Consider the following 17,466-nt stretch of genomic DNA (forward strand, 5'->3'; position numbering starts at 1 on the left):
TTTTTTATTTGCAAGACTAACGGACCAATTAGACAAAGTTAATTGTTTATTGAAAGAACGAGGTAAAATAACAAAAATTCTATCTTAAACATCACATTTCCCCATTAGAGTTAGGAACGTATGGGCGGACAAAGTATCGAGTAGCTTCGCTACAATAAAGATAACGTAGCTTTAACAAGTAATACAATTCTAATTAAAGTTTTTAACAATTCAAAACAATATGATTCTCTAATTTCATTCTACACAAAAAAATCCTAAAAATACATTAGTTTGAAAATTGCATTATTTGCATCAAATTAAAATGAAAATTTATTTGTTTTTCATAGGTGCAAGGATTATATTTTGAAATTGATATTGAGTAAATCAAAAAGTTCCTAGGATATTAAGCATCACACTTCCTTCTTCTACTTACTAAAATGGATACAGAATACGTAGATATGGTGACAAGGGATTTTTTGTCGTCATTTCAGGTTGCTAATACAGCACTCATATATTCTTCAATATATTCCTTTGTGGTTAGAGGAGATAATGAGATAAATTCATAAGCGGGGGGGGGGGGGGGGGTGAAGTATCGTTATCGATATTAGCCAGGTGGGAGAAACATTTTATCATCTCTAACAATATCCACATATTCTTTTTTCATTGTTACTAGATGTTTATCAGTCATAATCATCACAAAAATAGATGTATACTTTAATTTTTTAAATAGAAGCGGAGAAAATACCATTTTCTTTTAAACGTTACAAACTAACTTTCGAAGGTATAAGATAATAGAGTATAAAACTAATATACAAATGTACAATTTTAAGTATAAAATAATTCTGGCAAAATACTTAGGGGTCGTTTTTGGAGTAATGATAGGAAGTTCTAAAGCAGACTTGGTAATTTTTAGTAGCGAAGCTACTCTATAATTCACTTTGTCCGTCCGTCCGTCCGTCAGTCAGTCCGTCCGTCCGTCAGTCAGTCCGTAACGCTATGGGGGAAATGGGATTTACTCAGCTCCTATAAAAGATAGAATGCTGAAATTTTTTGACAACATTTCCATTACTAAGGAGCACAATTGACAATAAAACATCATTTGCGGTCAGACCGATTTTTAGCAGGTTTTAGGCTATTTTTATATTTTTCACATTTTTCTCCATATCTTCAGTGTTTATGGTCCAATTTTCAAAATTTTTTCAGTTACAGATATCAAAATTAAATTTCCTGTCGTTTAAAGAAACAATCATGAAGGCCAGACTGCCTTTTTAGCAGGTTTTAGGCTATTTTTATATTTTTCACATTTTTCTCCATATCTTCAGTGTATGGTCCGATTTTCAAAATTTTTTTTAGTTATAGATATCAAAATTAAATTTCCCCTCTTTTAAAGAAGACAACCATGACGGCCAGTCTGCCTTTTCAGCAGGTTTTAGGCTGTTTTTTTATATTTTTAACATTTTTCTCCATATCTTCAGTGTTTATAGTCCGATTTTCAAAATTTTTTCAGTTGTAGATATCAAAATTAAATTTCCCGTCTTTAAAGGAAATAACCATGATGGCCAGACTGCCTTTTTGGCAGGTTTTAGGCTATTTATAAATATATTTACCACTTTTTTCCATATCTTCAGTGTATATGGTCCGATTTTCCAAATTTTTAAAGTTTTTAAGGATTTAAAAATTTAATTTTTTGTCGTTTTAAGAAAACAACCATGGCGGCCAGACTGCCTTTTATCAGGTTTTTGGCTATTTTATACGTTTTACATATTTCCCAAGATCTTTGTTTATTTTGATCCAATTTTCAAACTTTTATGGGATATCAGTATCAAAATATTTTTTCCCATTGTTATGAGCATCTTAAATATAACTTACTTTGACCATTGTCATCATACAAAATAAAACAAGGTTTCATATTTATTTTATCCAATAAATCTATTCTTGATTTTAGTAAAAACCTTTAAATCTACCTGTACGTATTCCCATCTACGATTTTTTGTGCTTCGCTACTTATGGATGTTGTCATCCTTGTTTACTTCTATTTGGACAAGTTTGAACAAGGATGAAACCATCTATAAGTAAGCAAATGTTCATTGATCAAAAAAAGAGATGAATAAAAAGAAATAGCAGAAATAGTAAAATGTTACAATGAACATCCAGTAAAAAAACTGTCGGTCCTGCTTCTAAAGTTATACAGTATGACCCTCGAAAAAGTATCTTTAAGGGTATACAGTCCTTATTTCTTAATGTATCACAAAAAATAGCATATGTCCTTGTTCTCTGTACATTTTCACACAAACATATATAAAATTTTTTATTTTACCTCCATTAACACCGGAGATTTTTAGAGCTAAAGTTTTGAAAAAGTGACTGAGAAAAATAATTTTTTTTGGTTTCCACTATTTTTGGATGGTTACATTATGTCTTTCTGGTAACTGAAGAATGATAAACAAAGAAAAACATGGTAACTAATTATTTCTTTTTATTCCACCAAAAAATATAAATTTTTAAAGGCAAAAAATACTACTGAATGAATTGATTATTTGCAAATTTCAGCCTATTTACTTACCCTTATTTAAGAAAAGGATTAATTATGACAGTTGCTCCGCCCCCTTTTTTGACATCTCAATCATTTAATAGGGGGTTAATTAAGCTTTTTAGACTAAAAAATCATTATAATGTAATTTTATTTTCCTTATAAATTTTTTGTTATTAAAGTTATGATTATGAAACAAAAACAATATTCCTGCTATATTCATAAAGATTTATTTGGTTTTTTAATCTAAAACAATTTTGCCTCATAAGTAAGTTTTTCAAAATATCATTACACAAGAAAGACTCAAAAATATGTGTGAAAAAAGACTTTTAACTTAAAACCTAAATTTTTTGTTTCATTTTTGTATAAAGTTTCTGCTAGTAACAAAAATAATAGGATTTCTATCTTAATTTTGCCAAAAAAGTCAATTTATGTTAAAAGTTACTTTTTGCTCAGTCACTTTTTCAAAACTTTAGCTCTAAAAATCTCCAGTGTTAATGAAGGTAAAATTAATTTTTTTATATATGCTTGTGTGGAAATGTACAGAGAACAAGGACATATGCTATTTATTATGATACATTAAGAAATAAGGGCTGTATACCCTTAAAGATACTTTTTCGAGGGTCATACTGTATATACTTATTTTTAGAGAAAAAATCGCTTATTTCTTTTTATAACCACTGAAAATATGCTCTATGATTCACTTTGTCCGTTTGTTCATTTTTTCTTTATTACATATGGATGTTGTTATACTTTTTAGTAGCGAAGCTACTCTATAATTCACTTTGTCCGTCAGTTCGTCCGTCAGTCCGTCCGTCAGTCCGTAACGCTATGGGAGAAATGGGATTTACTAAGCTCCTATATAAGATAGAATGCTGAAATTTTTTGACAACATTCTTATCATTAAGGAGCACAATTAGGTATAAAACATCGATGGCGGTAGGACCGCTTTTTAGCAGGTTTTAGGCTATTTTTGTATTTTTCACATTTCTCTCCATATCTTCAGTGTTTATGGTGCGATTTTCAAAATTTTTTCAGTTATAGATATCTAAATCAAATTTCCAGTCGTTTAAAGAAAACAACTATGACGGTCAGACTGCCTTTAAGCAGGTTTTAGGCTATTTTTGTATTTTTCACATTTTTCTCCATATCTTTGGTGTTTATGGTCCGATTTCCAAAATTTTTTCAGTTATACATATCAAAATTAAATTTCCTGTTGTTTAAAGAAAACAACCATGACGGTCAGACTTCCTTTTTGCAGGTTTTTGGCTATTTTTAAATTTTTCCATTTCTGATGTATATAGTTCAATTTTCCAATTTTTTTTAAGTTAAGGATTTAAAAATTAAATTTCCTGTCGTTTTAAGAAAACAAGCATGGCGGTCAGACTGCCTTTTAGCAGGTTTTTGCTACTTTTATATGTTTTACATATTTCCCCATATCTTTGGTGTTTTTGGTCCAATTTTAAAACTTTTTTGGGATATCAGTATCAAAATAATTTTTCCCATTTTTATGAGCATCTTTTATGTAATTTACTTTGACCGTCATCATTATACAAAATAAAACAGGGTTTCGTGTTTATTTTCTCCTATAAATCAATTAATAAATACACTTTAAATCTACTTGTACGTATTACCATCCATGATTTTATTTTTTGTGCTTCGCTACTTACGGATGTTGTCATCCTTGTTTTATATATAAATTCTAAAATAAGGAAAACTTGTATACTGTACATATATCTATCTAAAATGTTAAAGTTAATATTATTAAGGAGATAAAAATATCCACAAGATAATTTATGACAACAAGAGTGGCAACATCAAATACAGTGAATCTAATCCACAGACAATGACATTTTAAATAATGACATAACAAATAGCACATCCACTTGTTGTCGGGTAGGAGCTATATTCGAGTCTCGGCCCAACACCGCGCCATAATACATTTTTATGCACAGTTATGACTTCCAGGCAAAGGTCGTTCATTCAATAGTTTTTTTCTGAAAGATCTATTAGTGACTTACGTCCTTCGTAGGCTATACAGATTATAACACTTAAAATCATTAAAATCAGCTATAACCAAAAAAAAAACCAAAACAGACGAACAGACATATTCTATTTATCAAAAATGTTTGCTTTTAATAATGTTGTAATAAATAACTGCGCTGTCAAATTAATGCCACAAAATAAAATGTTTCTGTGCGTGCATAATATACTACTCAGTTATTATACAATACAGGGATAGAAAGGGACAATGGCAGATAAATTGATATAAATAAATCTTATGTAAAGTACAATTAGTGGTTGAAACCATTGTACACTTAACTTAATGAAACAACCAACCAAAATTCATAACATTCCCCAAAGTTGTTAAGCCAACGAATAAGAAACCGTTATTTAAAAACTATAGGGACTAGTGTATTAAACAATCTATTGTCTCCTTCCTTTCTGCTACAATATCTTTTATGGATCTATCTTACATCTTGTCATACTAGAGACGTTTAAATTTTGAGGTAATGTTAGATGAAACCACTAGCTAAGGAATTTTAAACAAAAGGGACTTTAAGTCAAGATCGTGTAATAAAAGTTCTGTTTTTCTGCTGTTTGTGGAATTTGATTTTCTGTGTAACTTATGGGAAACAACTTTCGTTTAATACACGTGTTTTTACTATCTATATGTCTGTCTGTCTATCTATATATCTATCTATCTATCTATCTATCTATCTAACTATCTATCTATCTATCTATCTATATATCTATCTATCTATCTATCTATCTATCTATCTATCTATCTATCTATCTATCTATCTATCTATCTATCTATCTATCTATCTATCTATCTATCTATCTATCTATCTATCTATCTATCTATCTATCTATCTATCTATCTATCTATCTATCTATCTATCTATCTATCTATCTATCTATCTATCTATCTATCTATCTATCTATCTATCTATCTATCTATCTATCTATCTATCTAGTCAGAACTGCTGGCTATACCTGGGATGACCCTGGTGAACGGCCAGCTGTACTACAATGGAGCTAAAGTCACAAACATCCAGGAATCAAAGAAATAACATCAAATTTTTAACATGAAAGCTTGTTGTATAAAGCTTACCCTCCCTCACATGTCGGTAACTAAACTCTTTAAAACTGTAAACTTTTTCTTCAAAAAGCTTTGCTAACATTGGAAATTAGGTATAGTCCCTTTAGTGATAACGCCCTTAAGGGGCGTTTTGTCGTATATTCACAGTAGGTTTTGATAAGTTATATTAGGTAAGCTTAGGTAATTGCCCCGCATGGTTGAGCCCTCCGCAGGAGCTAGAAATAGGAGAAAAGAAAATACGACGAAACGCCCTTAAGAGGCGTTGACACGAAAGGGACTATACCCAAAATGTCTTTCCTATTTATAAAAATTCATACAAAAATGTTCTTGATGACTCCTGCAAGGCTATGGGAGATGACGACACTGAAAGTGAGAATGAAGTTGGAGATGATTATGTGGCGGAACCTCCAATGAAAAGCAATGATCAAGGCTTTGACATGGGCAAGTATATAAACTGCGAACCAAAAAAAATAGGCAAATCTGAATTTGCAGAATAGCAGCTTTAATATTCATTTAGGATGATTTTACTGTAAATATAAAATGTAGATGCATCTTTTGGTTACAAGTTTCCACCGTTAATTTTTTATTAATTGGCACCAATGAAGCACAAGATCTCAAAAACAGCATTTTGGGTAAAAACTGGTGAACCAAAAAGATATGCAAATCCAAAACAAATCAATGGAAAAACGATATTTTTGCACTTTTCTTCTGTTTTAAAGATTGATTTTGAAAAATTAACAATTTTTTAAGGGATTTATGCATTAATTATTATGAAATGTAATATAATATAGAAATTAATGATTTTTAAAAATAAGAAATATTAGAAAAAAAGAAATTTGACCCCTATCACTTTAGAGGACAGTTGCTGACCTCCAGTCTTATGGATGAAGCTAAATACATATTAAGAATAATAATTACTCCCAAAAGTATACAAAAATTATTTTTAATGTGTTAAAAAAATCCATTTTAAAATCTTGATTTTGAGGATGATGGCCTTTAAGATGCTCCTATGGGTAGTAATGGTGAGCCAAATGTTATCAAAGTGCATGACCATGATGACAACTTATATATTGAACTATGGTCCAATTTTTGTATTCATAGCAGCCTCCAGCCAAGCAGTATTAAAAAAGAAAAAAAATGCAATTTTAATTACTCTAATTCATAAGGTAATTACCATAGTTTTCAGAAGATGTTTATATTTCTTGACGTCAGGCTCCATTGGAGATTGTTATGACTACAAAAAATGGTACATAGGTTGATAGACAAGTTGTTGTAATGGGCATGTACTTAGATAACATTTAGCTCACCATCATCACCAATAGGAGCATCTGAAAGGACATCATCCTCAAAATCAAGATTTTAAAATGTTTTTTTTAACACATTAAAAAGCATTTTTGTATACTTTTCAGGGTAATTTTTATCTTTAACATGTATTAGGCTACATCCATTAAACTGGAGGTCAGCAGCTGACCTCTAAAGTGATAGGGGTTGAGTTTCTTTTTTTCTTATATATCTTATTTTAAAAAATCATTAATTTCTACCTTATACTACATTTCATAATAATTAATGCATAAATCCCTTAAAAAATTGTTAATTTATCAGAATCAATCTTTAAAAAAGAAGAAAAGTGCAAAAAAAATCGTTTTTCCATTGATTTGTTTTGGATTTGCATATCTTTTTGGTTCACCAGTTTTTACCCAAAATGCTGTTTTTGAGATCTTGTGCTTCATTGGTGCTGATTAATAAAAAATCAACGGTAGAAACTTGGAACAAAAAGATTCATCTACATATTATATTTACAGTAAATTCATCCCAAATGAAAAATGAAGCTGCCATTTTGAAAATTCGAATTTGCATATTTTTTTGGCTCGCAGTTTATAAATAAAAAAAGTTTTGCCAAAAGAAAGGTTTTGCTTCCCTTACTATGTAAGTTTGAATGTTTGAACTTGACAGTAACCGTTTCAATCAATATACACATAAATTTAGCTAATTTTATGGAAATTTATCATTATTATTTCAATTTTATGTTTTTACATGTACATATATGTTTAACTTATTCTATAGGGAGTTTCTTTTTTTAAAAATCAGAATCCCAAAGATATGGAATAACAGTTGGTATTTTACCCAGGAGATATGGGAATGTCTGCTGACTCTTTACCAAAATAACCAGTTAAAATTTCAGGAGATATGGGAATGTCTGCTGATACTTTACCAAATAACCAACTAAAATTTCAGGAGATATGGGAATGTCTGCTGATACTTTACCAAAATAACCAACTAAAATTTCAGGAGATATGGGAATGTCTGCTGACACTTTACCAATGTTACCATCCAAAATGAGCAGAGATGTTTCTAAGGTTAATTTTTCTTTTAAAAACATTTTAAATTAAAAGAAAAGAGATGGATATGTGTTTTCTGTTACAAAAGATCTTTTTATGTTTTCAGAAGAATTTTCTTGGGGGTATTGTTTCTAGGGGGGGGTTCTCTTGTGAGGGTAGTTGTTCAAAGAACAACCGTATAATTCAGACGGTACATGCATAAACAGTCAGACGTTGATCCAGTCACCTTTATTTAAGATATAAATTAATGAATCAATGGTTATCCTCCCTATTATTCACTTTAGAGTATCTCCTTGAGGTTTTAGGCGAAGCCACTAGAAACTTTTTTAGATAAAACTATTTTTTGTTTCCTAGGGCAAGAAAAAGCATGGAAGACAATTTAAAAAATCCGCGACACCAATGATGACAAGAAGCTACTTAATCAACCAAATCAAACTTATGGACAGATTGTTGAAGTCACAAAAGCAAGCTTTGAAAGGGTTTTGATTAAATTATATTTTGATTTTGGAATAAAATTTTAAGAATAAATATTAAGTTTGAGAGTCGTGATATTCTGTTTAAACTGATGTCCAAAAACTTATTTCATTCTTTAAGTAATATATTTTTTTAGTTATAAACTTGGATAGCAAATTTTAATTCCATAGTTGTTTAAATCAATAACAAGATTTAAAAAGGTTACGATAAAAGGATTTACAAAAAAGAACATAATCTTAGCTTAAACGTTTTTCTAATTTTGTTGAAATATTAATCCAACTATAATTGGGATAAGAGTTGCTATCGATTTTCTTGTGTTGACATTCATAAATGTCGTCATACCTTACTCTTAGATAAAATACTTAAAATGTTTTCTAATATATTTACGACAGAGATAAAGAAACAACAAGATAAATAAAACAAGAACAGGTATTCTCCAGGAGGGAGGAAGCATTGGACTGTTGAAATTACACGTTATACCTCGTTATCTTATTCGTTGGCTCAAAAACTTTAGTTACTATTATTGGATTTTGAAGTTTTAAACTAGTAGTATGCAAATGTTTCAACAAAAAATTAAACTCTTCAAAAAGGGTTATCCTATTTATAATCATTTGAGATTTACTGTACATCAACTTATTGTTCATTGTCTTATTTCTTAAGACTCCTGGCTATCTTCATATATATAATAAGAAAATCCTACTGAAGTAAAAAGATAGATTAATAAATTTGGTGTCATCTTAGCTTTTATATAAGACTGGTTTTAGGATATATTATGGGGAATATTACCTCTTCTGAATTAAAAGCAGTTTCTAGTTTGTAGGTCAAAGAGACTTAATTTAAACTATGATAACTTTTTTTATATTTTAACCTTTAAGTCAAAGCAGTGCTTCATTTCGTTTATTTATTAAGAATATTTTTATTGTGATAGTCATTAGTTACTACAGAATAATGATTGTGAAAAAGTTGTTATTTTTGTTTTCTGTCATATGTTATTTCCAACATATAAGACCATGTGGTATTTCAACTCATACAGAAATAGGTAATGTCGAATTCATACAAGGTTCCAGGACAAACGCAGGAGTAACAAATGTCGCGTGGACAAACGCATGAGTGTCAAAAATATTAAGTTAGTTAAGATATGAATATATAAATAAGCCCCCTGCATGGGTAAGTCATTTTAAAAAATCCTATAAGATGTTTTAAAATAGGTTAGGTTAATTGTCCACTCCTACGTTTGTCACTCCTGCGTTTGTCCTGGGACCGAAAACAACACTCCCTCCTAAAACTGTGAGATATTTGATTTTGCTGATAGAAAAACGAGATTAAACCAAATTAAAAATTAAATATAAAAAGAAAATTTGAGAATTTTAAATTTTGCAATTATAACAAAGCCTTTGAAATAAAAAAAATTAACTTCTAAATTCCGTCCATGATCTTTAACATATTCAAAACGTGATCTTTTCGGAAGCTTCCACGATTTTTTTTAGATTTAGGCTTATATCTACATATACTTTTTAGGTTTAAGAGCACTTTACAAGCTGGAAGCTATGTTTGAAGCAGGAAAACAAACTATGACGACATTTTAAATCAAACATTCCATTTTCATTTTTTTATTTAAGAAATCATTAAACATACAATTATTTCACATATAAACTATTGTCTGTGAGTGTGTTACAAGAATGCAGTTCTAGTAGTACGCATTTGTTTCGTTTTGTAAAATCCTACACAAATTTTTAAAAATTTGTGTTTGTAAAATCATTTTGTAAAAATTCAAGATTAGGTTAGGGGGATGGTATCTTCAAAAAACATCTTTTATTAAAGAAAAAGGAATTGAAATCAGCATAAATGCTTTAAATAGAATGTATTTCTATTTGATCTTATATGAAATATTTTGTTTGTGAAAAGATGAGGAACGTACATTGGTGATTGATATACTGAAGAGAAATACTGGTGCATTTCAGGAAAATTGATAGTTATTTTAAGTGTAAAAATATGAATTTTTTATTACAAATATTTTATTTTTTACATATTTTTTACATTCCCAAACTAGAAAACAATTGAATTAAAATACAAAAACTGTTCTAAAAAATCTTATTTCTTCTTGCCATATCCAGAATTTTAAAAATCTATAATCCTAAAACATAATGAAATGAATGAAACTGTCAATAATAAAATGAATAAACAGGCTGGACATTAAGTGCAGTCAATATTCTCTAAAATGGCTATAACATTTGGAATGATAGTGCAGCTATTACCTTTTATGATACAAATAAGGATTTTAATTGCCAATTATCTGAAAAGTTTATATCCTTGAGCTAAAATTTTTTTTTAATTTTATAACTCTGCCAACCCTAAATCTTCATGCGGTTTTTAATATCTTTGTTATGATTCAATCCACGCATATAACGATTGCTTTAATCGTTTTCCAGGTCCCATAACTGTGCTGCTAGACCTTTATTTTTTAAAAATCGGTTCAGAAATAAGGATTTTAGAAGCTATAGTATTAGAATATTAGTTGTTTGATCCTTATCCTATTGGGGAGTCTGATGGAGGTCAGGACAAAGCCTAAAACCAACCCTAAGACATTTATAAACCTTCCCTTAAAAGTGTAACCAAATTGGAACAGTATTAGCAAGCTGTTTTCGTTATCGGCCGGCCGGAAATCGGCCGACTTCGGCCGGATTCGGCCGATTAACATAATCGGCCCAAATTTTCTTCATGTTAAGTTTAAAAATATCGTATTCGGCTATTCTTCAGCCGATTTAGTCGTCTAAGGTGGCAAAAAAATAGTCCTGGTCGTAATAAATTCAAATCCGTTGATCAATCTAAAATCCGTCCACTGGTTGTCGCGTAACAATGTTTTTAAAGTTGTAGACATGATATTAATTGCATAAAATAGAAGTAAAATTTAAAAATACCGTAGCCGGTTATTCCTTGGCCGATTTAGTCGGCCAAGGTGGCAAAAAAATAGTCCTGGTCGTAATAAATTCAAATCCGTTGACCAATCTAAAATCCGTCCACTGGTTGTCGCGTAACGGGGATTTTAAAGTTGTAGACATGATAATAATTGCATAAAATAGAAGTAAAGTTTAAAAATACCGTAGCCGGTTATTCCTTGGCCGATTTAGTCGGCCAAGGTGGCAAAAAAATAGTCCTGGTCGTAATAAATTCAAATCCGTTGACCAATCTAAAATCCGTCTACTGGTTGTCGCGTAACGATGTTTTTAAAGTTGTAGACATGATAATAATTGCATAAAATAGAAGTAAAATTTAAAAATACCGTAGCCGGTTATTCCTTGGCCGATTTAGTCAGCCAAGGTGGCAAAAAAATAGTCCTGGTCGTAATAAATTTAAATCCGTTGACCAATCTAAAATCAGTCCACTGGTTGTCACGTAACGATGATTTTAAAGTTGTTATAAATGCTGCGTATATTATAAATATAATAATGTCGTCTTCGAAATGAAAATTTTACTCTAAGAAAATTTTTGAACTACAAATGTGATTTAGATGGACCTTTTACCATAAAATTACTTTTTCATAAACTAACTATTATTTAACTACCTTTTTTAAAGTAGCTGCAACCATTTTCCACCCAAAAAAAATTATTGACTGCACTTACTGGACATCCATTTCCAGATTCTTTCTACAACAGTTTGTGCTATGAGGCAGGATACATATACAAAACATAGAGTTTATAGTGGCATCTGAACAATGCAATGTACACATCTGTGCATGAAAAAAAAACTATGATGCAAATAACCTTTAAAGTGATAACGAAGTAAATTTGATATTCATTCAGAATTACTTAGTTATTTATAATTATGATTTATTTATAATTTTGCTAAAGAAGGTGTATCAACTATTTTTTTTATAGCTAGCCGGTTCTTTTAGTAAGTAGTAGATGTAAAATTTTTCATAGAATTCAGATATGCAATCGGTTTTTTTGTAGACCTCTTATTTTTTAAGTAATTTAAGTTTAAAAAAAAAAAATTAAGTCGATTTTAAGGTACTAAAATGCAACAAAAAAAAGAAAGAAAATGGTCATTATGAACAAAAATAGTAAGATCTTTAATTTGACACCTTACTTTTTCAATTCTGTCAGGTAATTATTGAAAAAATCGATTTTTTTAAACCCACGAGAATAAAAACTTTGAACTTAATTTTATTATTTCACAAATAAAAAAATATGGGTTCATATATACCATTAGAATCAGAAAAATATTACGAATCCATTGTAAGCAAAATTGAAAAAAAAAGTTTACAATATAGTATATAAACTACAATAAAAGGAATTATATGAAAATATCATATTATGTTGTACAGGCAACGTCTTAATTCTTCAATTGAGTATAAAAATGGGAAGGGGGTAAAGAGGGGGTAAAGAGGGGGTAAAGAGGGGGTAAAAAAGGGAAGACAATAGTGTTGTCTGAACAAAAAGAATAATTGGCCATTTCTGTAATTTTTTAATTTTTTAATTTTTTTCAATTTTGCTTACAATGGATTCGTAATATTTTTCTGATTCTAATGGTATATATGAACCCATGTTTTTTATGTCTGTTTGAGAAAATATTTAGGTCTAAAGTTTTTATTATACCGAGGTTAAAAAAATAGATTTTTTCAATAATTACTCAACAGAATTTTAAAAGTAAGGTGTCAAATTAAAGATCTTACTATTTTTGTTCTTACTGACCATTTTCTTCTTTTATTTTGTTGCGTTTTAGTACCTTAAAACCGACTTAATTATTTTTTTAAAAAACTTAAATTACTTAAAAAATAAGAGGTCTACAAAAAAACCGATTGCATATTTGAATTCTATGAAAAATTTTACATCTACTACTTACTAAAAGAACCGGCTAGCTATAAAAAAAAAAGTTGATACAACTTCTTTTATACAAATTTGCTATATAACTTCATTAAAACTTCATGATCACTTTAAATACTTATGTGAGTTTTTGATTCAATATAATTTTTGTGTTGTTTTAATGTTCTTTAATTCAAAAACCTTTTAAGTAAGTTAGAAAAACACTCCTTTAACTAAAATAGGTTTACTTAATTGAAAGGCACAAAAAAGTATTATATGTAATAATTTATTTGATACCCTAATTTTCCATTATATAAATGCCAGGGCCCAGGACCATGTCAAAACAAACAATTTTTGTTGGAGGTTTTCAGAAAATCTAAGAATAAATATTTCATTTAATAAAAATGGATTGATTTAATTAGAAATATTGAGTAAAAACAGATTTATATACAGTTGACTAAGAAACAATACAAAAAATCATTATTAATACAATAGGTGTATGTTTTTATTATCTAAATTGTATATGTAATATCTCAAGGGAAACTACCATGCAATAAGCGAAGATACTCATTGGGGACACTTTATAAAAGTAAATATTAATTATCTCTCAATTAATCTATTCAGATGTATATCATTTTTATTTGTTATTAAAGATGTGGTTTTTACATTTATTAACTATTTTTTCATATTATTATTCTTATCTTAAGAAAAAAAGTAAAAATATTTGGATTATTTTACTGTCTTATTTTTAGTAGCAAAGCTGCTCTATAATTTAAAATATTCATCTGTAAGTTTGTATGTCTGAAAGTTTTGGGGGGAAACGCAATTTTATCTTTTCAAGATAGACGCCTAAATTTTTTAGGGATTAAATAAGTTCACATTCTACATATTTCCACAAAGTTTCATTAAGATTGTTGCTCGGGGTGCTAGATCGATTCCTAGATTTTCCCATTATGAATTTTAGGAGGTTTTTGTTTATCTTTTATGACACTGCTCTGTGGTTCATTTTTTTCGGATGTCCATCCATAATTTTTGAGCTTCTCTACTTATGGACGTTGTCATCCTTGCTTTTTTTTTTACATATTTGATAGATGGAAATTTTAGTTATTTCTCCAAATTTGATTCTTTAGGTTAGTATTGACTACATCCATTCAACTTATCCAGACTGGCAGGTATTGTCATAATTTATAAAATTTGTATTTCCTTTGATATTGAATTAACTAGCAACTTTTTAAACTCAGATAAAGAGTTAATTCAAGTGCTTTGCTTTGTCTACATTAATAGTTAAATTAAAGCTTAAAGATATTTCAAGAAATAAGTGTGCATGAAAGTTAGGCTTTTTTATTTTAGGTTAGCTTAGGTTACAATAAACAACTTAACCTAACCTAAAATAATCATGCAATAGGATTCTAATGGAACAACACTAACTACCAATATCTATGATTATTCTTATGTATGTAGGAAAATGAAGATGCAGGAAGACTAATTGCTTTCTTATTTGGGATTATCAGTCATCAGGTAATATCTTTTACTAATATTAAATCTATATTGACGCAGGGATGTAAAGGGATAAGAAAATGGCCAATAAATTAATGTACATTCCCAATGATGATACATAAGAGTACCCTTCTGTAGCGTAAGATTAGTGGTTGAAACGTTTGAACAATCAACTTGATAAACCAACCAATAAAAATTCACTTAAGTCCCCAAACTTATTTAGCCAACAAATAAATAAAGTTATTATAAAACTTTGGCGACTGGTATAATAAACAGCCCATTGTCTCTGAAATTGACTTCTTCAATTGAAAACAGCACTAAATATATAAGATAAGACTAAAGTGATAACCTTTTTATTAAACTTGACCAAACTTAACATTAATGGATATATGAAATGCATAGAAAGTAGAAAATTGTTCGTCTATTTAGCATGCTAATATGCATCTCATTTATTGGTCAGTACATTCATCCAGTAGGAGTGCAGGGGATTTGGTAAAGGTTAGGGTTGGGGGGTATTGTTATTTTAGCCAGTAGCAAGCATCACTTTATCAGAGTGCATGAAAATGTAATGCAAAATCCAAAAAACATTATTTTGGTTTTTACAATTCCTCAATCTTGCCATAAATAAAAATTTACCCTAATGTTTAGGTAGCAGATATAAACTGGCACAGTTTGGAAGGTCTTCAGAATGGATTTATAAGAGCTTTGGCACAGTACAACTTTCATGGAAGTTATGGTAATCTTCTATATAGCTGAATAATTTTAAAACTTAAACAACTTTATTTTTCATTTTTATCCTTATACATATAAAAGTAACAGGGTGTCTAACTGTTAGTGTATTTTTACCAAAGTATCCGCCTTTAGAACCTTTACATGTAGCTTCTCAGAGATCCTTGAAGATATTTTGGGGGATGGTACCACCAACCTCCATAGAGAAATCGCCCCTAGAAAAATATGAATCCTCTCCTCCAAAACTTTATTTTAACTTTTTCTTTTAAAAACATAAATTGAAAGGGGACTACCCCACCTAACCTCAAATGCCCCTAGAGGCCTCTAGATTCGTAACCACTTATTGTGAAAAAAAAGTAAATAGTCATTAATGTATGTAGGACTTGCACACGATTATGCTGATGTATATGGTGACATGATTGGAGTATTTCAATGGAATGTGTCCAACTACGCTACTGAATGGTTTATTCCTACCATTGATGTGCATAACATATATATTAGCTACTATGGTGATTCAAACCAGGTTCAAACATTTGTATTAAGACAAGTTTTTTTTCAAGTATGTCTTCCAAACTGATTAACATCCACTGGATAAGAACCGGTTTTGAGTCATAATGAAAAAAAAACATATATTACAGACATTATCCCATTAATAATTAAATTAAATTCTTAAGATCAAAATTGAGTTTGCTAGCCAAGGCCTTCTGCGCCTTAGGGCAAACATAACTTGAATTTTTATATTTTATTATTTTATCATGCGCTCAAAGATCTATTTTGTTATAGGTATTGCTAAAAGTAGTTATTTTATTCAATATTCATAGAGGAAATAAAAATAACAATTAAGTAAATTAATTTAGATTACAGAAGATCTTATAGATGAATGTGGTGGCATGCTTTTAATTGGAAGGTTATTAACAAATTATAGTTTTGAATTTATTAGCCAATATTTTAGGACCAAGGTAGATATTAAGTAGAATAAGGTACTTTTTGTATTGTAACAAGTGTTCCACATACATTAACATTCTAACTTCACATGATGTCTCATGAGAGCTATTCTTTGTTACCTCAACTTTGCAAAGTATGGAAGGTGTTCTAAATCAAGTCACTACTATGAATTATGCCTCTTTTCAAGTAGGAACTTAGGTTAGTGCTAATTTTACACACATGAAAAGTGCTCAATGATCTGATCCTAATTAGGAAGAAATTGAATAGATATATTGAACTTAAGAACTCCATGTTTTTAATGAAACCAATTGAAACCTTACGATAAGATCATAAAAGAAATATCCAAAGAGATGAACAAAAAAGATGAGTTCAAACAAAATTTTAGAATTGGTGAACAGTTGGGTGGGAAGCTACTATATCCTGATGCAGTTGAAAAGGCCCCAGAAATGATTGATATTTTCCAGGTATGATACATTTGTGTACATGCCAACTTTTACAATCTGTATATAAAAGTAACAGGATGTTTATGTGTGTGTCTGTCTGTGTGTTCCAAAAGATATCTCTAGCCATTGAACCAATATGGTTCTCCTTTACAATGGTGCTTCTTAAAGATCTAGGAAAGGTTTAAGACTATTTTGGTAAAGGGTACCACCATCCACTAAAGAAAAAAGCCCCTAAAAAAACTTAACCCATCCCTCAAATGTTTTTTTTTTTTTTCTTTTAAAGCTGCTAGTATTTATCAAAAGTATATGATGCTACATGAACTTATTTCTTAAAAATCAAACCTAAAATTAATATTTACCTTAGGATTACTATCTTGGAGGAATAGATGACATGGCTACTTGGACTGCAATAGTTTGGAATCAAGCTATTCAAGCTCTCTACAAAGGAATAATGCAATAATGGTTTTTTTATTACTTGGATCTTACAACAGATCTTAGTGTTCTATAATAAAGTGAATTCTGTAGTGGGCTAAAATAACGCTTTCTCCCATCCCCTTTCCTTCTACTGGATAAACAGTCCGAACAATAAATGCGAGGGGATATTGCAACCTAAATTGACAAA

General features: G+C 29.7%; 1 protein-coding gene across 2 annotated transcripts; it reads left to right on the plus strand.

Annotated features, from left to right (window-relative positions):
- The first annotated feature begins 212 nt into the window (after positions 1-212).
- Positions 213-8,496, plus strand: LOC145335038 (uncharacterized). Of its 2 annotated transcripts, none has more exons than XM_080180725.1 (6): positions 213-326; positions 838-881; positions 5,491-5,569; positions 5,958-6,056; positions 7,905-7,972; positions 8,309-8,496. In XM_080180725.1, the coding sequence occupies exons 1-6, from the start codon at positions 302-304 to the stop codon at positions 8,438-8,440; spliced, it is 447 nt and encodes a 148-aa protein (XP_080036851.1). In that variant the 5' UTR covers positions 213-301; the 3' UTR covers positions 8,441-8,496. The 2 variants fall into 2 exon arrangements, with proteins under 2 accessions (XP_080036851.1, XP_080036852.1); XM_080180726.1 differs by having other exon boundaries at positions 8,315-8,496.
- Positions 8,497-17,466: the final 8,970 nt, after the last annotated feature.

Source organism: Acartia tonsa, chromosome 13 (assembly GCF_053477335.1).
Source record: "Acartia tonsa isolate MP-2025a chromosome 13, ASM5347733v1, whole genome shotgun sequence".
Lineage (NCBI taxonomy): Eukaryota > Metazoa > Arthropoda > Copepoda > Calanoida > Acartiidae > Acartia > Acartia tonsa.